At 38.3% G+C, this 20,261-nt stretch overlaps 3 protein-coding genes across 5 annotated transcripts; all 3 read right to left on the reverse strand.

Annotated features, from left to right (window-relative positions):
- On the reverse strand, window positions 10,473-12,797 carry LOC104787728 (probable lactoylglutathione lyase, chloroplastic). The gene is made up of 9 exons (XM_010513343.2): window positions 12,680-12,797; window positions 12,287-12,491; window positions 12,065-12,189; window positions 11,895-11,959; window positions 11,556-11,768; window positions 11,370-11,417; window positions 11,100-11,207; window positions 10,862-11,002; window positions 10,473-10,771 (listed from the first exon to the last, which is right to left on the reverse strand). The coding sequence occupies exons 1-9, from the start codon at window positions 12,795-12,797 to the stop codon at window positions 10,730-10,732; spliced, it is 1,065 nt and encodes a 354-aa protein (XP_010511645.1). The 3' UTR covers window positions 10,473-10,729.
- On the reverse strand, window positions 13,650-15,834 carry LOC104787729 (aldehyde oxidase GLOX1-like). Its single transcript, XM_010513344.2, has 2 exons — window positions 15,297-15,834; window positions 13,650-15,136 (listed from the first exon to the last, which is right to left on the reverse strand). Exons 1-2 carry the CDS (start codon window positions 15,756-15,758, stop codon window positions 13,805-13,807), a joined length of 1,794 nt encoding a protein of 597 aa, XP_010511646.1. The 5' UTR covers window positions 15,759-15,834; the 3' UTR covers window positions 13,650-13,804.
- Window positions 16,343-20,004, reverse strand: LOC104787730 (probable plastidic glucose transporter 2). Of its 3 annotated transcripts, none has more exons than XM_010513347.2 (14): window positions 19,848-20,004; window positions 19,573-19,687; window positions 19,346-19,463; window positions 19,192-19,259; window positions 18,975-19,107; window positions 18,260-18,359; window positions 18,057-18,169; window positions 17,853-17,946; window positions 17,567-17,726; window positions 17,313-17,456; window positions 17,143-17,216; window positions 16,971-17,059; window positions 16,775-16,889; window positions 16,343-16,688 (listed from the first exon to the last, which is right to left on the reverse strand). In XM_010513347.2, the coding sequence occupies exons 2-14, from the start codon at window positions 19,661-19,663 to the stop codon at window positions 16,506-16,508; spliced, it is 1,482 nt and encodes a 493-aa protein (XP_010511649.1). In that variant the 5' UTR covers window positions 19,664-19,687; window positions 19,848-20,004; the 3' UTR covers window positions 16,343-16,505. The 3 variants fall into 3 exon arrangements, with proteins under 3 accessions (XP_010511649.1, XP_010511648.1, XP_019101591.1); XM_010513346.2 differs by having other exon boundaries at window positions 19,573-19,696; XM_019246046.1 differs by having other exon boundaries at window positions 19,795-20,004.

The raw sequence follows: 20,261 nt of genomic DNA on the forward strand, positions 1-20,261 counted from the left end.
CTCTCAGACAATCCATCTGTCTGGGGATGATAAGTTGTACTCATATGCACCTTAGTACCCATCTCTGCCTGAAATGCCTTCCAAAACACTGAATTGAACTTAGAATCCCTGTCAGACACAATGCTCGCTGGCACCCCATGCAATCTGACAATCTCCCTCACATACTTCTTAGCCAAGACCGCTGCTCCATCAGTCTTCTTAATGGCCAGAAAATGTGCTGACTTAGTCAACCGGTCCACAATGACCCAAATAGCATCAAAGGTCTGTGACACTAGCAATCCTACCATAAAATCCATAGTGATCATATCCCAGTTCCACTCAGGAATGGGTAAACTCTTCAGTAATCCGCCAGGAACCTGATNACTGTGAAACAGCACACAAGCTCAAAGCACTGATCTACCCTACCAGAGACTCTATCTCCTGCTCTTGAGCCAAAGCTACCCTCTTCCGACTCAGAGCATCTGTAACCGTGTTAGCCTTACCAGGGTGATAGGCTATCTCCAAATCATAATCTGCCACAAGCTCCATCTACCGCCTCTGTCTCAAATTCAACTCAGGCTGAGTGAATATATACTTCAGACTCTTATGATCTGTAAACACCTGTATCTTTACACCATAAAGATAAGATCTCCAAATCTTCAGGACAACAACTACAGCACCCATCTCCAAATCATGAGTAGGATAGTTGCCTTCATGCACCCGCAACTGCCCCGAAGCGTAGGCAATCACCTTCCCATGCTCCATCAGAACACACCCCAAACCAACTCTAGATGCATCAGTATAAACCACATAGGGTTCTCCCTGCTCAGGCAAAGCCAACACTGGCGCAGTAGTCAACATCTCCTTCAGGCTTGCGAAGCCTTCCTCACACTCTTCTGACCAAACAAAAGGAACATCCTTCCCTGTCAGCTTAGTCATAGGACATGCTCTGCTCGCAAACCCCTGCACAAATCTCCTGTAGTAACCTGCCAATCCAAGAAAACTCCTGATCTCTGTGGCATTCTAAGGTCTAGGCCAATCTCTGATAGCCTGAATCTTCTCTGGATCTACAGAAACCCCCTCTGCAGAAATAATGTGACCCAGAAAGCCTATCTCACGCTGCCAAAAACTACACTTGCTCAACTTAGCAAACAACTTCTGCTCCGCAGCTTCTCCATAACTGCCCTCAAATGCACTGCATGCTCCTCAGGACTCTTAGAATAAACCAGGATATCATCGACGAAAATGATGACAGACACATCCAGAAACTCCTGAAACACGCTGTTCATCAATCTCATAAACGCTGCTGGCGCGTTAGTCAACCCGAAAGGCATCACCACAAACTCATAATGCCCATACCTCATCCTGAAAGCCGTCTTCCTCACATCTGCCTCATCAATCAGTATCTGATGATAACCCGACGTCAGATCTACCTTAGAGAACCAAGTAGCACCCCTCAACTGATCCAACAACTCATCAATCCTAGGGAGAGGGTACTTGTTCTTCACAGTGACCCGGTTCAAACCCCGATAATCAATGCACAACCTGAAACTCCCATCCTTCTTTTTCACAAACAACACCGGCGCTCCCCACGGAGATAGACTAAGACGGATGAATCCCTTACTCAACAAATCCTCTAGCTGCTTCTTCAGCTCTGCCATCTCTGCTGGAGCCATTCTGTAAGGAGCCTTGGATAACGGTGTCGTCCCCGGTTCCAGTTCAATGGTAAAAGGATCCGACCGAGATGGTGGTAATCCCTGCAATGACTGGAACACATCCTCAAAGTCCTCCACAACCGGAATACCGCTAACCGTAGACTTCCCCACTGACTCTGGCATAGATATAGTAACCAGATAGGCCTCACGGCCCTTCTCGATCATCTTCCCTGCCTGAACGGCTGAGATCACGAGACTCCCCGAAGTCGGTCTAATACCCTGAAAAACCAACTTCCCTCCTGGACGCTCAAACTCCACTCTACCCCGATAGCAATCCAAATGCACCTTATACCGATGCAACCAATCCATACCAAGAATAACATCATACAACTCCACTGGACTGATAAGCAAATCCGCTGGCCACGACTCTCCTGCGATCTGAATATCCACTCCTCTAGCTTGTCCAATGACCCTCAGAAATGTGCCCCCCGCAACTCTGACAACTCCTGCACGCTCCCCGGAATCTCCTCTGATATCCGCACTCTCTGCACACTCCGGAGTAATGAAGCTATGAGAAGCTCCAGAATCAAACATAACATGGGATTTAAACCCGCCCACCAACAAGGTCCCTACACAAACCTCATGTGTTGAGAACCTAACACTTTATCACAGGAAAAACATAAAATCTGAACCTACTAGAATTCACAAAGTTTAAGTACCAGAAATTATACCTGTGATCGCCCCAGCACTGGTTCCACCAGGCTCTACTGTCGTGTAAACCTGTGGTGCCTGCTCAATCCGTGCCACCTGCTGACCTCCAGGCTGCACCAGCTGCAACGCTGCCACTGCTGCCGNTACTGACTGTGTCCCCTGAGACAACTGAAGGAATTGCACCTCCAACCGATCCAATGCCTCTCTAGGAAATACTTGCGGTTGTACTCCAAGACCAAGTCAGCCCAAGTCAACTCCCACTGCACTCTCCTAGCAGCCACTGATCTCCACCACAACTCAGCANATCCCACCTCATCTTGGTTCCCTGTGCAGACCTACCACCCCTGCTAGAACCACCCTGCTGNCCTCAAATAGTAGACCCCTATGTCCACACAAAACTCCTCAGGACAACTCAGAGTATGGAAGTTACGTTCCACACCAGTCTCCACGCATCCGCAGCAGTAGGATCTGTACCACCCGAAAACCTCTCAGTGAAAAGATCCTTCATCTCCTTAAGCATGGACAAATAACGTCCATGTGCTCCCACATCCGCAACCACTGGCTGCCGCTCCTCCGCCACCACTGGTGGCACTACCTGAGCCTGAGCCGGTACCGCTGGTGGTAACCGCTCTAACACCTCTGCTAGCATAGCTGCAACATCAGTACCAGGGTCTCCACCCGCTGGGACTCCCACACCCGGGACCCTAGCATCACCGGCCACTGGAGCATCAACACCGCCCCCTCCTGCCACACTCACGGAATCCCCCGGAACCCCCTATGACTCGCCAACATCCTCAGCTGTCACACTCTGGTCCTCGGTCTAACTAACCACTGGGACTCTGCCCCAACCACGACCATGTCCGCGTCCACGAACATGTCCGCGTCCACGACCACGACCAGCCACAGCATCATCTCTAGCCATCTGCAATACCATGAACAGAAGACTAAGCAAACAATTTCTATTATAACACACAAACATAAACTCACCGTGGAATCATTACAACAGAAACCTAGTGAACCCAAACATAGAACCGTAAGGGCTCTAATAACAAAATGAAACGACCGACCTTTTTTTTTTATAAATAATAAATAATATATATATATATATATATATATATATATATATAAACTCCAACTAGTGGTCCCATACCCACTAGCCACCTAACCACATTCACAATCAACAGCGGAATAACAAAACCAATATCCAATAATAAACAATAACAATCCAATATCATAGCATAAGCAATATCCAAATTCCAAACAACAAGAAACATGAAACCAGCAACCTAGCAATGTTTCTAATGACTCAACTCTAGCAACCTAGCAATGCCAGACAACATCCAATCGAGTCCCTAGAACATCCTCCTCTTCATTGCCTTGATTCCACGATCACACTTTGCCTTTACCTGCACCACAAACACAAATTGAGATGCATGAGTATTTGATAAACACTCAGTGAGGCAATTCTCCCATCTACTGGGCTATACACACAAGCAACAATGATTCCAAAGTTCCAAAACAAGCAACAAACAAACACACAAACCAGGAAATCAAACATCGTCTCGCTGGAAGGGAGGTGTCGACCGACACCAGCCTAGTGTCGACCGACACTGGCCTTGGTGTCGACCGACACTACCCCACAGTGTCGATCGATGCCCAATTTGCTGGTGTCGACCGACACCAAGTGGTGTCGATCGACACTCCCTTTGCAACTGCGATCCGCGCGAAGTCGAGAGTCGAATCTTGCCCCCAAATCTCCTCCAAATCGTCCAATACTCGAAACCCAAGCCTTATACATCCGTAGGAACCTGTATCAACCAATCCCAGAAAGAAAAACACACAAACAAGCAACAAACAAGCAAGAACAAGGGAATCAAAGGCTTAGATTAGCCATGGTCATGCACTCACCTCTCTGCAGAAAGATTCTGACCAATAAGAACGAATTCTCTCACTCCTAGCAAGTTTCTAGCACTTTCCCAGCCTTAGATCTCCCAAGAACAGCAAGGAATCTCACCAATCTCTCTCAAAAACCTTTAGGAACTGTTTTCTCCTTTTCTATTTCTCTCAAGCGGCGTAAATCAACAAAAACACGACCCTATGTCGTTTTCCCTCTTTTAAACCTCGGTTCAATGGTTTCCTTAAACCAAACCGGCTAGAAATCGATAATTAAATCAAACCGGTCGAACCCGAAACAAACAGTGTCGATCGACACCTCTTGTGGTGTCGATCGACACCCCCACCAATTTACCAAAAATTGGTTTGCGGGTGTTACAGTTTTAGTGTACTCAAACAAATGAGAAGGGAAATCTTTTTGGTCTTGGATCTCTTGTTGAGACACTTAGGAAATGGAAAAGGAAGGAAAGCTATGCAGAATCTTCTCCACCATCACTTCTCGAGCTTCATGAACAACTTTGCAAGAAGATAGCTCATCTAGATGCTGAGAAAGCCCGACGTGAGAAGGAGCATCAAGAGCTTCTCATCTACGTGAAAGAGAAAGATCCAGCATATGATACTATTATTGCTTCCTTGCGACCAAGAGTACCAGCAACAACACTAGCAACTGCACCTGAAGACTCTACACCTGAAGACATCATACCACCAGCCACCGTGTCAGGTACTCACCAGCCACCGCGTTAGACACAACACCAGCCACCACATCCCCTTTCTCCACTTGCTCCAAGTTCTAAACAATGTCTTTTCTAAAAAAACATGAATTGCTTGTTTGAGACTTTTTACTTGTTTTTGCTTTAGGATGATCTTTTTGGTTAATACAATGATTATGCTAAGCTTTATGTTTAATGAATGATTATGATATCTTTTGTGGTAATTTGGTTTTCAATTTTAATTTATTGTGATTCATTCCAAATTTGATAGATAAAACAGGTTTATTAGATGCTAAAGTGTCACCAAATTGCGACCAAATTTATTTCGATGAAATTATCAGACTAGTGGCAAAATGGTTACTAATAAACGAGGACTATTTTGCGACGACAGCAAGGAGTCTGAAAATGGTCACACAATTTAATCACCCACTTGCGACTGACTTGTAACTACCTTTACGACCGAAGCTTCCTAATATAAAAAGTTTATAAAGAGTCGCTTATTAGCGACTATATAACGGCAGTCATAATTTCGTCGTAAAATTGCGACCATTTTGAGACACCTAAATTTTGCGACCATTTCTTAGCGACCATCTTAAATAATCGCGTAGTAGTTGCAAAATAGGTTTTTGCGACGGTTTAGCGAGGATTATTGGAGTAGCTAAACGCTTGTTTTCTTGTAGTGGATACAAGTGGGTATTCGTTAGAACAGGAAATGAGAAAAATGAAATTACGATATATAAGGCTTGTCTTGTAGCTCAAGGATTTTCTCAAAGACCTGGGATTGATTATGAGGAAACATATTCCCCTATTATGGATGCAATATTGTTTAGATTTCTAATGAGTCTAGTAGCTGGTGAAAATCTAGGCATGCGTCTCATGGATGTCATTACACAATGATTATATGGATCATTAGATATTGATATCTATATGAGAGTTCCTGATGGATTTAATATGCCAAAAGTATTAAAAGCTTAGTCCAAAGATTTATGTGCAATAAAGTTGCAGAGATCATTATATGGGTTAAAGTAGTCTGGACGTATGTGGTATGATCGTCTCAGTGAGCATTTAACAAAAGAAGAATATGTAAATAATCCTATATGCCCATGTGTTTTCATTAAGAAAATAAACTCCGGATTTGTGAAAATCGCGGTATATGTTGATGATCTTAATATAGTCGGGACTCATCAGGAAATACAGAGCCATATCAAATCAAGTAGCAGATTTTGTCAGAATACAGAGCCAACTCTCTTATATGAGAGCAATATTGCATGTGTTACTCAGACAAAGGAAGGATATATCAAAAGTGATGTAACCAAACATATCCCTCCAAAGTTCTTTTGATACACCCAAAAATTCGTGAAGAACAAAAACATTGAAGTAAGATATATTTGATCATCCGAGAATTCTACAAATCTCTTTGCAAAATCATTACCCACGAATACGTTCAGGAAACATATCCATAACATTAGAATGCGTCGTCAACAAGACTTGTAAGATGAAATCCTGATCAGATGAGGGGGAGCTTGTGAGGTTGTACCTTTTTTACCTTACTAAGGTTTTTCTCATTGGGTTTATATCATCTCTTTATAAAGAACGATGTAATTCCTTTCAAAAAGATTTCTTCAGAGACTATAGGACTATATAAGGAAAACAAATATACAAAATAAATAGAAAGCGTTGACAGAGGAGATTAGATGATATGACAGAGACTCACTCAGAAAATAGTTAGGAACTAACATGAAGTCTTTCTTTGAAGTTTGGAATCTCACTTTCTGAATCATATTCATCTCTGATAACCCAAATGACATAGTGTTACATACGATCGAGCATGAAATATCATAGGAGACCTCTCCAACTCTTAGAACAGAAGGTGCAATACAGTTCGTAGTCAAATATATTTTTGTGGCTCATCGAAATATTGGACCGCAACCAATGGACATATAGCTTGTTCTTTTTATTAGACTAAACTGTGGAATCAGGGTTTGGCCATATGAAATGTGATTATATAGAAATGATTCTTGTGGTTAGAATTGAAATGACCATAGAGATCCTTGTGCAATCTCGAGTAGTTGTACTTTGATCTAGCAAAATAACAATTAGAGGAATTATCCTGACGTAATTATTCTTTGCCATAAAGCTAAGAGAACTTTTCTGTACAGCCATGTTTAGCGTTTTGGCAATGGACAATGACTGCTTCGACAAATCTATCCATTATTCGAGATCTAGAAAATAACCAAACCGCTGAATATGCTAGATCAATAGTTGTTCTCCTGATCTAGAATAATGGAGAGAATTATGAAAGCCGTAATTGCCCCTTGCCCAAAAGCTAAACATGAATGCAGAGAGAAGTCTCTTATTGTGATGAATTAATTCATCAAAAGGATTGTGATTCCTCTTTGTGCTATTGTCCTAAACCAAACTGCAACTACTCGAGCATGTACAAAGATCTCTCTGGTCATTACATTGCTAATTACAAGGTGGGATTCAACTGTGTGTGTTTATATATATATATATATATATATATATATATATATATATATATATATGTGTGTGTGTGTTTTAAGAAAAATAAACTGGAAGTAGATTCAAGTCGGATATGTATATCATGTTTCTCAAAAATCAAAATATTTGGATTCTTATCCAGAAATTTCGTATATCATCTTTATGATCATATTGTGTTAGATCTCAAATAATTTTTCCACCATTACAGATGACCTCGAATTGTTTATCTAATGATTTTTTTTATTTAGAAGATGTTTTATATTACATTTTGATGAATTTATTTATCTTTTCATTGAAAATTCATGAGTCAAAACAAAAACATCAAGCTATTAAACTAAGATAATCAATGAGTATTCAGTAATAAGAAAACCGAAAAGTAATGCAAATAATTTTAAAAAACAGTTAAATAATTTGAATATAAAAGATCCTAAACTAGCGCATACCTTCTGCAAATGAATTGAATCAGATACGAGGTTTCTTCAAATGAATTGAATCAGATACGAGGTTTCTTCATTGATGCGTTTGAATAATCCCAAACTTTCTTAAGCTATGTTTTTGCTAAGTTTGTAAGAACAAAAAATACGGCGGATATGATAAACACATTAAAAAAAGTGTTGGATCCTTTTATAATAACAAAATGTTAACCTAGGTGACAAAACGATGGGAAAATGTAAAACGACGTCAAATATATTTATTTACACGACGTCGTTTGGCATGTTTTAATTTTGTGTTGCTTAGACTAATTAGTTCTAAAAAATCTTTAGGATGACGTATACAATCATCTAAAACCAATCTTTTAGTCTTCTAATATACGATGTCGTGATGTTTCAATACTTGCTTTGTTTAAGGTAAGATTTTGATTACGTAAAAAGTTATTTAATTCAAAAATATCCATATCACTAAATCTAGAGGTGTATTGAAACTAGGATTTTAGATGATTTTGGTTTTTTGTTAAAATCCCTTGTTATTCAAATTGAGATTTTAAAATCTGTTTACAAATCTCATGTTATTGAAACTGCACTTTATGTTAAATCATTTAAAATCACTCACAATCTCCTGTTATTCAATCAACTATATATGAAAATCATATCAAATCTCCTGTTATTCAAACTAAACAATGTCTTTTTAAAAAAAATCAGTAAAAGGATTTTGTAAGACTTCTGATACCTTTCTAGTTGAAAAATAGAGCTGAGAAAATCACACCTTCTGAAAGTGGGATTTAAAACAAAAATTTATTAACAAAAAATTGCAAAATTAATCAAATCATAGAGAGTTGACATCAAACGGGCGGTTCAAGCAGCTAGACCGCTTCTACCTATTCTTGGTTTCCTCATCTTCCCTTTCATTTGGAGTGTCCCTAAGTTCTACATAATTATTAGAATTACATCGCCTAGAATTCTAAATAATCTGCTACTTCCCAGGATTAACGATGTTATTTATTTCTCTTAGTTTTGGATTGGTAAAGAGCTATGACATGTGCCTTTCAATGTTGAAGAAGACATTGATTCTCGAAGAAATAAAAAAATCCCAGGTATCTTATGGACCTACACATATTTTGAGCCATTATTTTGAAGTTTTGACTTTTGGTTGGGCTAATTTTTATATTAGCAGTTTGCACAAATACTATCAATACTTAAGGCTGTATATAAATTCCTGCCAAAGTAAGTATTTCTCTTGAGTTACTTTTGTTAATCTTCATATTCTGTTCCAGTTTTTTGTGACCAATGACTATTACGTATATGGGTGCCTTTTGTGTTTAACAAGTCGAGAAAGAACGGAAGAACGTGCTTTTGTGTGAGAATCTCTTAAAATCACCAACAAATATTTTTTAAATTTTCACTAAAATTCATCAAATCACAAATTATTTTTCTTTTTTAGAAATAGAAAATGATAGCAAGTTCACTAAAATACCTTAAACCCCAATTAAATCTCCTAAAATCCAAAATATCTTAAATCCTTCAAAATCCTTCAAAATCTTCAGAATCTCTTAAAATCACCAATAAATATTTTAAAAATTTTCACTAAATTTCATCAAATCACAAATTATTTTTCTTTTTTAGAAATAGAAAATGATAGCAAATTCACTAAAATTCCTTAAACCCCAATTAAATCTCCTAAAATCCAAAATATCTTAAATCCTTCAAAATTATCAGCCCTCCCCCAAATGTAGCGTCGATCAGTCTATTCGTAACATTTAAAAAAAAAAATTGCAAATTTTCTTGTAAATAAATTCTCGAATAAACAAAATTTAAGAATTGATGTCAAACTTTGATTTTAAAAGTGGGTGTTGTTTAAGTGTAAGGATCCTCACAACTTCGACTAGGCATAATACTTGGAAGAAACAATTTTTAAATTCTATAATAAGATATTTTTTCTTCTTTTTTTCTTAGGATATATATACTAATGTAGCCTTTCCATATATATATCCTATACTATGTTACATGTCTCTAAAGAGCTAATGTGCGTTGTATAAGTTTTTATTGTTGTAACTTGTAAGTTCGGGAAAAAACCAAAATTCTTGTTTATCGTTCACTCATTATCTTATTTAATGACAATTAATAGTTAAGTGGAAACTAGTAATATACAAAGACGCAACATAGGGTTTTGTCCGGTAAAATGACTACACTACTAGATTCTGAAAAAAAAAACAAAATAAATCATTCACTTTTGTGTCCCTTTTATCTTGTCTTAAGGTAATTTTATTGGTTTCACTAACTGTAATTCACAATTATTTTGTATAACTAAATCTAGCGCCAGTTAATCTATCCATAAACTTTTACAATAAGCATACCTTGTTAATAATATCCCCTAATCAAACAAAATTAAGGAATTACATTATTTCAAGTGGGTGTTCTTTTAACGTAAAGATAACCGCATAAGATTTTGAGGGGAGAAAAAATTAAAATTCTATGATTAGATTTGTCTTCACTTTTCACATGTCCCCAAGAGCCAATATGCATAGTGTATTGTTATAAGTTTGAATAGATCGCTTTTTACTTTTTTTATCAATCCACTTATCATCTTATTTAATGGCAATTGATGTTAAGTGGAAACTAGTAATATACAAAGACGCAATCATGGGGTTTAATCCTGTAAAACAACTACACTAGATTCTGAAAAAAAACAAATCATTCACTTCGAAACAATATACTCACCACTGAGAGATATTATATCAAACCCCAAACTGATGTAACACAAACAAAGGCCTCCCATGTTGTCTCCCTCATAAGCCATTGTCATGCATTTGATGCCTCTCTTCTCCTTTCTCCATTCATCCCCTCACTCCAGTTCCTTGAGAAAGCCAATGTTGTCCACAAACACCTACAAAGCCGAAAGTCGCAAACTCAAAACGCGAAATTCAGAGCTCTTTCCATCAATATATGAATCTATCACAACACACCAATCTCTTACCGATTTCCAACCATCAGGATCCAGACACGCGGTGATCTTCGTGCTTATACCTGGTAAGGGACCAGGTTCCCTCGTGATTTTCCCCCCAAAGAGTTTTATAGCTTCTGCAGTTTTGTAAACGTCATCCGTGCCTATTGCAATCTGATAGTAATCAAATACAAGTAAACAAGTTAAAACTATGGACACCCTCCAGTTGTAAAGGAGTTTACACGAATTGTATGTCAAATGTTTCTCTTACCTGAGCATAAGCATTTCCTTTATCATATTCTGTAACACCATAGTTATATGTCAGCTCTAGGACAGGGAATTTATCTTCTGGACCATACCCCATCATGGCTATTGTGTACTGTAAATAACCACTTACGGTAAGTGAGTTTATACAAAAGACTAAATCAAACCGATAGAGAAAAACGCTAGTAGCAGCTTTTGCATGTAACAACATATAGACAATGGAAGTTTAAGGTCGCGTGGGTACTAAGAATTAGATTCGTGAGGCAGTTCAAGTTACCTTGTACTCTGGGTTGTCTCTTGTTCGCAGAAGTTCCATTCCAAAAGCCTATAAAGAAAGCAAGCACATATGATTAAAAGATAAGAACGCATTCTTATAAAAGAAGTATAAAATATATCAGATCAAACATATACTGTTCAGGCTATAAACTATCACATCTCAAAACAATTTCATAGGACAACTCACCTTCTCATAGAACTTTATGGCCCTATCGAGATCACCAACACGGAGCATAACTTGGCAAAGAGGTTCTGGTGTAGGACCTCTTTCCAAGAGTTCAAATTTGTAACCATCAGGATCTTCAATGAATGCGATTACAGTTTTGCCACCTTTGACAGGACCAGGCTCCCGTGATACTTTACCCCCTTTGGCTTTTACAAGCTCTACGGTCTTCGCCACCTGATTGGAAAAAAAAAAAATTCACTTCTTAGAAATAAAACCATGTGGTGGAAAGAGTAAAAATCAGACACATCAAACACTGTTTCAAAGAAAGACATAAATTTCATATAGATTGTAGAGGCTCACATCGTCAACAGCAATACCAAAGTGACCAAAACCAGCGCCGACGTCATACTTGTCAACTCCATAATCTGTAAACAAACTTACATATTAAAAAAGGCAAGCCAAAACCATCTTTACATAAAATGCATAGTCTTAGGGTTATTGGAGCTAAATGATCAACATATATGACTTACTATAAGTGAGCTCAATCACGAAGTGTGAATCTTCAGGTCCATAACCAAGGAAAGCATTAGTATATTTTTCTTCTGGTATATCACGCTTCCGTAAAAGCTTCATTCCAAGACATTCTGTGTAGAATCTGCAGCAATATTAGATGATTACATTAATCTTCAGAAAACTACTCAGAGATTAACCATCAAAGCAAAAATTCACAACAGAGTCAAAAACTTATGTACTTAATCGTCCGGTCCAAATCACCAACGCGATAAACAACATGAAGCATTCTTCTCTTGTCATTTTTAACCCAGGTGAGAAGATCATCTTGACTAGTAGCTGTGCTAGCTTGAGCTGCTTTACCAGATTCAGCCACTCCTAAACAGTTCACACTTCTTCTCAAAAGCTTATTAGCATTTAAACCAAAAAGCTGTGATTGAGGAACATCTGCAACAAAAATCAAAACAAGAAATGATAATTCTAAAAAAAAACTCATTCACGTTCAGCTCTATGACGTTATCACATCGGCCTAATTCAGAACCCTAGCTCTAGAATTCACTAATCAATTGAACAGTGATTGATTGATTCCGGATTGTATCTATATATGTGGAGGTGGTGGAGGGAGGGATGATTACGGAGAGTGCGAGAGAGATTTCTGGAGAGGTAAGAAACGGGGAAGCGAGGAGACGAAGAGGAGAAGCAGACGAGAGAAGGTCGGATTGAGGACGCCGCCATGGGAATGATCCTCACCATCTTCTTCTTATTCCTCGAGAGTCAAAGCTCTGTGTGTTTATGAATCTTCTTCTTCTTCTTCTTCAAGCGGTGGGTACTTTTCCTCCGTCGGAGAGGAAGTGACGACAACGGTAGAGATAAAGCTTTTTTATTATTTTATTTTTTTTGGAGATTTATAAGTAATAATAAATAAATTAAAAACATATGGACGATCCTCGTAATATTTCGACTTTATTTTCGGGTATTTTTCTTAATTAAATGATGCCTACAAAAAAAAAACAAATTAGTTAAACTACATTTGCTATTTAATTAATCAATTGGTGTTTATAATTATGCGATATATTCTAATTTTATAAATTTTATTTTGTAATATTATAGAATGGAATGGAGATTTTATTTTCCTGATATTTATGTTTCTAAAGGATATAACCTATCACTTCATTTTTATCATACGAGATAATATGATTTATTGAAGTCGAACTCCAGTGAAATAAAAATAGCAGACATAAGAAGTTATCTGTATTTTGGGTTATTTTAATAATAATGAACAAATATTTAATTATTTTTGGTATTTTTAATTTAAGTTTTTACTAACAACAAATAGGAATTTGTGTTGAGAAAAAAAAAATGTCATAACATTATATAATAATATAAAACCATTTTTTGTAGTAAAATTTTATAGAAATAGATAACCACAATATATATTTAGAGGTATATTTTATTCAAGCTTTTTAATGACACTAAAAGTAAAAGGAAACAAAAAAAAACTGCTACCTTCTATAAGTGAAGTCACAAATCTTTAACAATTTTCTCAAATTATTATCTCAATCATAAAACAATTATTCAGAAAAATATGATAATTAATTAAAAGAATCAAAGAAAAAATTCATTCATATAAGTAGTAAGAAATACAAAAATTGCTTTACAACCATTTTATAGGTGAGAGCATGATAATAGTAACGTTTCAAAAAATAGGTCTAGGCTGAACCGTTCAGCATTATTATGTACACAAAATCAAAAAATCAAAATCAAAGGATTTGAATCCATTCTCCAACACTGGGGACACCATTGTAGACGGCAGAGAGAACATAGTAACCAGGAGGAGCAACGTTTCCACTAGGAGGAGCAACGGCTTCGATCTTGTAGTTATCACCACCAACGTTCTTGACATCTTTTATACCCAACATGAGCAGCCTCATGTTCATTGATACACTATGTGTTGTAAACGATGGTGCCAACATTGTCACCATGACATTCTCCTTTGGCACGTTTGGTTGTTTGAGCTCGATGTTGACGTCAAACTTTTGTCCATACTTGATCTGTTTTGGTGTTGCGGTGTTTATGATTCTTGGCCTCATAATGGCAAGAGCTGGGTCAAGGTAAGGTGGTAAGAATTTCTCGATACGGAGCTCGGTTGGGTACTCAACGTTGTATTGGTATCCATCGTTGGTGTTGCTTCCACCGACAAGAACTTTACCGTCAGGAAGAGCGATTGCGATGGAATGGTACATACGAGGGATAGTGGAAGCGGCGAGCTCTTTGAAACGTTTGCCTAAAGGTTTGTCAGGGGAGTACAAGATTGGCGAAAAGTTTGGTTCTTTGGCTAAGTTCCAACCGGAGGATCCAAGTTTTGCACCATTAACGATAAGGACTTCTCCATTAGGAAGGAGCACGGTATCACTCATCACTCGTGACATTGGCATCATCTCTGTTTTCCATACAGGGTTAGGATCATTGATGCTTATCCTTGCACAATCTTTCAAAGCCGGATTGAAAATCTTCTTTTTCTCAGCACGGAAGAAAGCGTCATGCGTTGCACCACCACAAACGAGGACATCAGCAGGGATGACAGCCGGGTTTTGGACGTTGAGACGGATGGGGAGAAGAGCCGAGGAGGCAGAACCAGGGTAGTTACGAGTACCACCAGGGAGTTGAGGAAACTCTTTGAGCACTTTGTTCGTTTTCGGGCTAAGTAGAATGGATCGGTTGTTGGCGAAAATGAAGAGGTTACCATCAGTGTTGAGCCAGACAAATGGGTATAGATTGTTTTCTTCGGGATCATCTGTTTGTCTAAGAAGTTGCGAGTCATAGAGTTTCTTGTTGTTTTGTCCCTCGGGAAGGATATACTCGTAGTTGAGTGCGTCACGGCCTCCAACAACGATGAAAGTACCATCGGGGAGAGTGGCTTGTGTTGAGTACCATCTCCTTGCAGCGAGTGCCTGTGGGTATTCAATCCATACACAGTTGTCACACGTGGAAAGGTACCTTGCCGTGTTTGCTCCTCCTTGGAATCCTCCTGTGCTTACCAATGTCCCGTTTGGGGTTAAACCTCCAGACGAACACCATGTGTCTGTTGTCAGCTGTCATGTTTTTTATCATTAAATCCATCAGATCAGATCAAAACCATGACTAAATATAATCACGCTTATATTTAGACATGTGTATTGTGCAATGTGTGTGAAAAGTGATCACTCTATATATTTCTGTGTGTTTTAGCTAAAAATAGTAATAATGTTATACCGCAAGAGGCCTCATGGTTCCGGTGTTGATATCGATGAGGACAGAGTGAGCAAAACAATCAATTTTGTTAGCCTTTGGGTCGAAAACATGGCAAGGTACGCCAGGAGGCAGCTTGACTTGTGAAATTCTCCAAATGGTTGCATCGTAAAACTGGACTTTATTGATCAACGGCATCAAGATCGCGTGCATGGCTGATACACCAGAATTCTTCATGAACAACTCCCATTTTCCAGGCCAATTCATCTCAGGTCCAGCCGCGGCGGGTGCATTATCTTTCTCTTCTTTGCGTTTAGATTTTGATGGGTCTACTTCGATGACTTCACGTTTGGGCGTCGTCATGCCCTCTAATGAGGTACGATCATCATCGATTGAATCGTTGTCTACCTCTGAGACTACCTTGGAAACGGCTGCCACCAATACAATGATGGATAATACCCATAAGAGCCTCCTTGACTCTAGCATTTTTTCAGAACTTTTTTTTTTTTTGTTTTATTTATTTACAGTTATGTTTTGCTTGGGACAGTAAGAAATGATAGATGTTTTTAAATTGTTTGATGATTTTGTTTCTGGTGAAACATGCTTTATATATATTTGAAAATTTCTAAGTTTGATTTTGACTTGTGTTTATTTTTGACATTTCTTTAATTGGAATGAGTGGTTGGTAAATTATTTCCTCGATATTATTGTCTCTTTTTTTTTGTATGGTGGACATGCTTTTTGTACGTATGGTGGTCATGTGATAAGGAGAAAAAAAATGAGAAGCTATATTTGTTCTTTATCTCACGTAGGCTTCCCTGCGTTACCTTTGGCATGGAAACCCACAAATAATGATAGAGAAACTTTGACTATGAATGAAATTTACTCTTAGTTTTGGATGTATGCTTAGATTTTTGTTGTTTTACACTTAAATAGTTTTTAGTTGTAGACATTTCAATTTATACACATACTCCATAGTCAATTAAACCAATTCAGCCTAATCGATGTGTTTTTGTATATTTAAGCAAATTGAGCCAGAAAAGCAAAGTCAGCCAAGTTCAAACCACTGGTTCAGCCATTATCATGTTACCATTTTTATATTGAGAGAATTAAGAATAGTTCAAATCTTGACACTGTTGATTCGTTTACGTGAAATTTAACATTTCATACAACTCTACGGAAAACACAATCTTTATTTGATTATACAGACGTAGGGACTGTGTGAAAATACATTCATGGTTTGGCTAGCAGAGAGATCTCAATCTCTTGAAGTGTTTTGCCTTTGGTTTCAATCACGTTCCGCTTCACGAACATCACCGCCATTAAACAGAACGTAGAGAACATTGAGTATAGTAGCCGAGGACCAAGCTGCTCAAGCAACCTCAGAAAGAGTAAACCCACAAAGAAATTTATCACCTGTCCAACCAGAACCAACAAGGTTAAGCAACCAAAACACAATCTGTGGGATGATACAAAATGGACGAGTTTATTATTATTATTACCCAATGCACAGACATGCAGAAAGCCATAGCTTTGGCTCTAATTCGACTTGGGAAGATTTCAGGGAGGAGTAAACCTGGTACTGGACCAGCTCCTAAGGCGAATGTTAGCACGAATCTGTATCAAAAATCACAATTGTATTTAGTACAAAAAACAAAAAAAATGGAAAAACATACTTCAGTTTCAACAAACACTTACACAAGAGTGCCACCGACGGATAAACACAACGCCGAGAAATGTGGTAAGTAAGAACTTGTAGCACCAACTTGAAGTGCCATTGCTACTGCCTATACACATCAAAACGATTAATTTGATACAGGTTTAAATCATATCTGATGATAAGGAAATTTGAAAGAAAATTACAACACACCATGCCAATAAAACTCCAAAGAAGAAGAAGCTTTCTTCCTACTTTATCCATCAACACCATCGCGATTACGGATCCTGAAAATCAGAAGAGTGTTACAATCCAAGATCCATATAATTAAAAAGACAAAAGGAAAAAAAAACAACACTGGAGGAGAAGGTTATTGTACGTACCCAAGAGGTTTGAAACCCCAACAAAGATGTTGCCCAGATCCGATGGTACTCCGGCACTTTTGAAAACGGTAGAAGAGAAATAAAAAACAGCATTTATACCAGATAGCTGTTGCAAAGCAAACAGGGTTGATCCAATAAAAACAACTGCAAAAGGAACAAGTGAATAACAAAGTACTATACAGGAAACAATTAGACGCAACAATCAACATACATGTTTGCAGTTACTTTCTTGGAAAACAAAAAAAGTTATATACCTCTTGAATGCCGACCATATAACAGCTCTGAGATGCTCACGACATCTGGTTCATCCGTTCTGTCTAGGTCTAGTTTGTGTAATTCTGACATTGCTGTTTTCACATGAGACCCTCCGAGCAGCCTCTCAAACTCAGCTTCGGCTTCAGCTATCTTCCCTTGCTACATAAGACGATGAGCCTTTCAATCAAAATAGGAAAGGAAAGTGGAGCACTAGTGTAAACCAAAGTGCAGGAAACAGTCGTGTAGAGTTCACAAGTCTACGTGATGATTATAAGTAAAGCTGACCTTAAATAGCCACTGGGGAGACTCAGCACAGAGAAACATTCCCAGAGCGAGTACTGCAGCAGGTATCATAGATAGCCAAAAACAGACACGCCACCTGAGTATCATAACAGCTTAGATGATCAAAACTTGTTTTGCTTTAGAGAATCGTACAAAAAGTTCTGCTAAAGATAATGATAGATTCTATAAAAGGTAATACTTTCTTACCAACCAGGGATGTTATGGACTGGGATCCCTATAAACAGGGCTGCCATCAGTCCCAGACATGTAGCTATTTGTATGAAGCTTCCATATGTTCCCCTAACAAAAGCTGGTGATACCTACTTAAAATTTGGGAAATTTGCATAAGAAGGCAAGTGGCTCCAAACTTGGTTCAGAGTAAGATCCATAATCAGCGTGCATTGATATACCTCCGTCACGTAGAGTGCTGCCACAGGTGGCCCAAGACCCATGCCAGTCCCAACCAAGAATCTTCCCAAAAGCATGACAGCTAAACTGTTGCTAACTCCACTGAAAGAAACACATACTACCATTAGCAACTAAGAAATAAATCAAACTAACGGAAACAATGCCAACTCCTGCGAAAGGATCATGACTGAGTATGCATGACTGAGTGGGATCAGAATAGATAGGGGAGGCTTGAGAGATGGTAAGGTTGTTAAGCTACCCCTGGTTGGTTTGGGGGCCTAGGAGGGCTTGGGAGAGTTTATGGATCTCTACCAAAAACCTTAATAGAGTACTGGTTGGTTTGCATGATTTATCTTTCATTCAGCACTGTACGTCTTCTCTCAAAGAAATAAAGGAGAAAATCGAATCTGGACCTAACATATTGTAACTCTGAAACAGGATTTAGCTTCTGGTATGTTTGATTCGGTGAAACCATTTATGTACTCTAAAAGTCACCAGAAATATGCAGTATCAGTGCTATCTCTAATGAAGAAATTCCCAACACTAACAAGCGTAATAACATTGCCTTGTTTTGATTAAAATAGCTTTTGCATGACCAATTCGCAAGTCTAACTTAAAGAACACTAGCCAGGAAACACAACAAGATCTATCTAGGAGAAAAGCTAAAAGTCTGGCAACAGTTTCATAAGAATAGCTCAGAGGAAATCATGAAGTTACCTAACAAAAGCACCCAAAATCATAGGCAAAGCACAGAGCTGAAAGGCTCTCCGCCTTCCAAGGCCATCAGCAACTCCACCACTGAATAAAGATCCGATAAATGCACCACCAAGACAAACACTAACCACCAATCCTTCACAAATAAAGCAAACAGAACTTACAAAATCTAGTAAATGTAGTGATCATTTACCATGTAAATATTAAAAGTAATGAATACCTTCTGCTAATGTATCGCCACTAAAACCAAGGTCAGACGAAATGCTTTCAAGTGGCTCATTCACAACTCTGTAGCAACAAACAACTCTGTAACTAACAATGTTGAACTTAAAGAAGAAGAAAAAAAAAAGAGTAAAAACCAATCAGAGACGAACCCTAAGTGGTAACCAAATAGAAACGACGAAATCGTAGCGACAAGGACATGTGGGAGTGAACACTTCCATGAAGGATTCGTAGTTTCCAATTCACTATTCACCTCATTCTCTAATACACCTGAAGATAAAAAGGCACAGATTCTAAATTGGACGATTTAGCTAAAAACTTCAAAAACCAAACAAGTATTACAAAAACGATGCATGTGTGTGTGTTTGTGAGAGCGAACCTGAACTATCTTCGACGTCAAGCATCGGAGAGTAATCTCTCGACGACGTTCTCTTGTACATCGAGGATGTTTCTCGTTGCAGTCCCCACATACGTCACCTCTAAGACTAGATCGCCTGATTTCACTAAGTACGATTCAAATTACAACAAAAATTTCGAAATTGTGGGAAGAACACACAGCTATCAAATCAAAGCTTTAGATGCAGCGAAACTAAACACGAACGATTGTTGAGAAATCTGGATAGAGGAAGAAAGAAGAAGAAGAAGAAAATATACAGATCGGTGAGGGATGAGGAAACAGAGAGAGATCCGAGAAGCTTTTGCTTCTTCTTAGTTCTTCAATCTCATAAATGAGAAGAAGCATCCGTGGATGTGAAAGGTCGGTGGTGGTTCAATAGAGAGAGACAAGACGACAAATAAAATCTTTGCGACTCAAAATTTCATTTTTGCGTAGATTTAACGATTGGAATGATGCACGTGTCACCAGATTTATGTTGTTTACTACTTTACTCACAAACCGTATAAAAGTGTCTTCTCAGACTATGTATATTGGTTCTAAAATTACAACATCTATTTTTTTTTTTCTTTCTTTTACGCTTCGCAAATCTTCACTTTCATTCGCACCATAATCCAACACTTATATATATCACTTTTATCATCTACAATAGTTTTGTTTAATAAAAATTACAA

Source organism: Camelina sativa, chromosome 5 (assembly GCF_000633955.1).
Source record: "Camelina sativa cultivar DH55 chromosome 5, Cs, whole genome shotgun sequence".
Lineage (NCBI taxonomy): Eukaryota > Viridiplantae > Streptophyta > Magnoliopsida > Brassicales > Brassicaceae > Camelina > Camelina sativa.

What these genes read in the sequence shown, in the direction of transcription:
- LOC104787728 (XM_010513343.2), bottom strand. Translation starts at nt 12,797, where the DNA reads ATGGTGAGGATCATTCCCATGGCGGCGTCCTCAATCCGACCTTCTCTC. An exon ending in GATTTGGACCGGACGATTAA is followed by an intron (nt 12,190 to 12,286) that starts GTACATAAGTTT and finishes ATATTGCTGCAG; the next exon opens with ATTCTACACAGAATGTCTTG. An exon ending in CCATAAAGTTCTATGAGAAG is followed by an intron (nt 11,418 to 11,555) that starts GTGAGTTGTCCT and finishes CTTTCTTTATAG; the next exon opens with GCTTTTGGAATGGAACTTCT.
- LOC104787730 (XM_010513347.2), bottom strand. Translation starts at nt 19,663, where the DNA reads ATGTGGGGACTGCAACGAGAAACATCCTCGATGTACAAGAGAACGTCG. An exon ending in TGACGTCGAAGATAGTTCAG is followed by an intron (nt 19,464 to 19,572) that starts GTTCGCTCTCAC and finishes TTTTATCTTCAG; the next exon opens with GTGTATTAGAGAATGAGGTG. An exon ending in CTCCCCAGTGGCTATTTAAG is followed by an intron (nt 17,727 to 17,852) that starts GTCAGCTTTACT and finishes CGTCTTATGTAG; the next exon opens with CAAGGGAAGATAGCTGAAGC.
- LOC104787729 (XM_010513344.2), bottom strand. Translation starts at nt 15,758, where the DNA reads ATGCTAGAGTCAAGGAGGCTCTTATGGGTATTATCCATCATTGTATTG. An exon ending in GAACCATGAGGCCTCTTGCG is followed by an intron (nt 15,137 to 15,296) that starts GTATAACATTAT and finishes AAAACATGACAG; the next exon opens with CTGACAACAGACACATGGTG.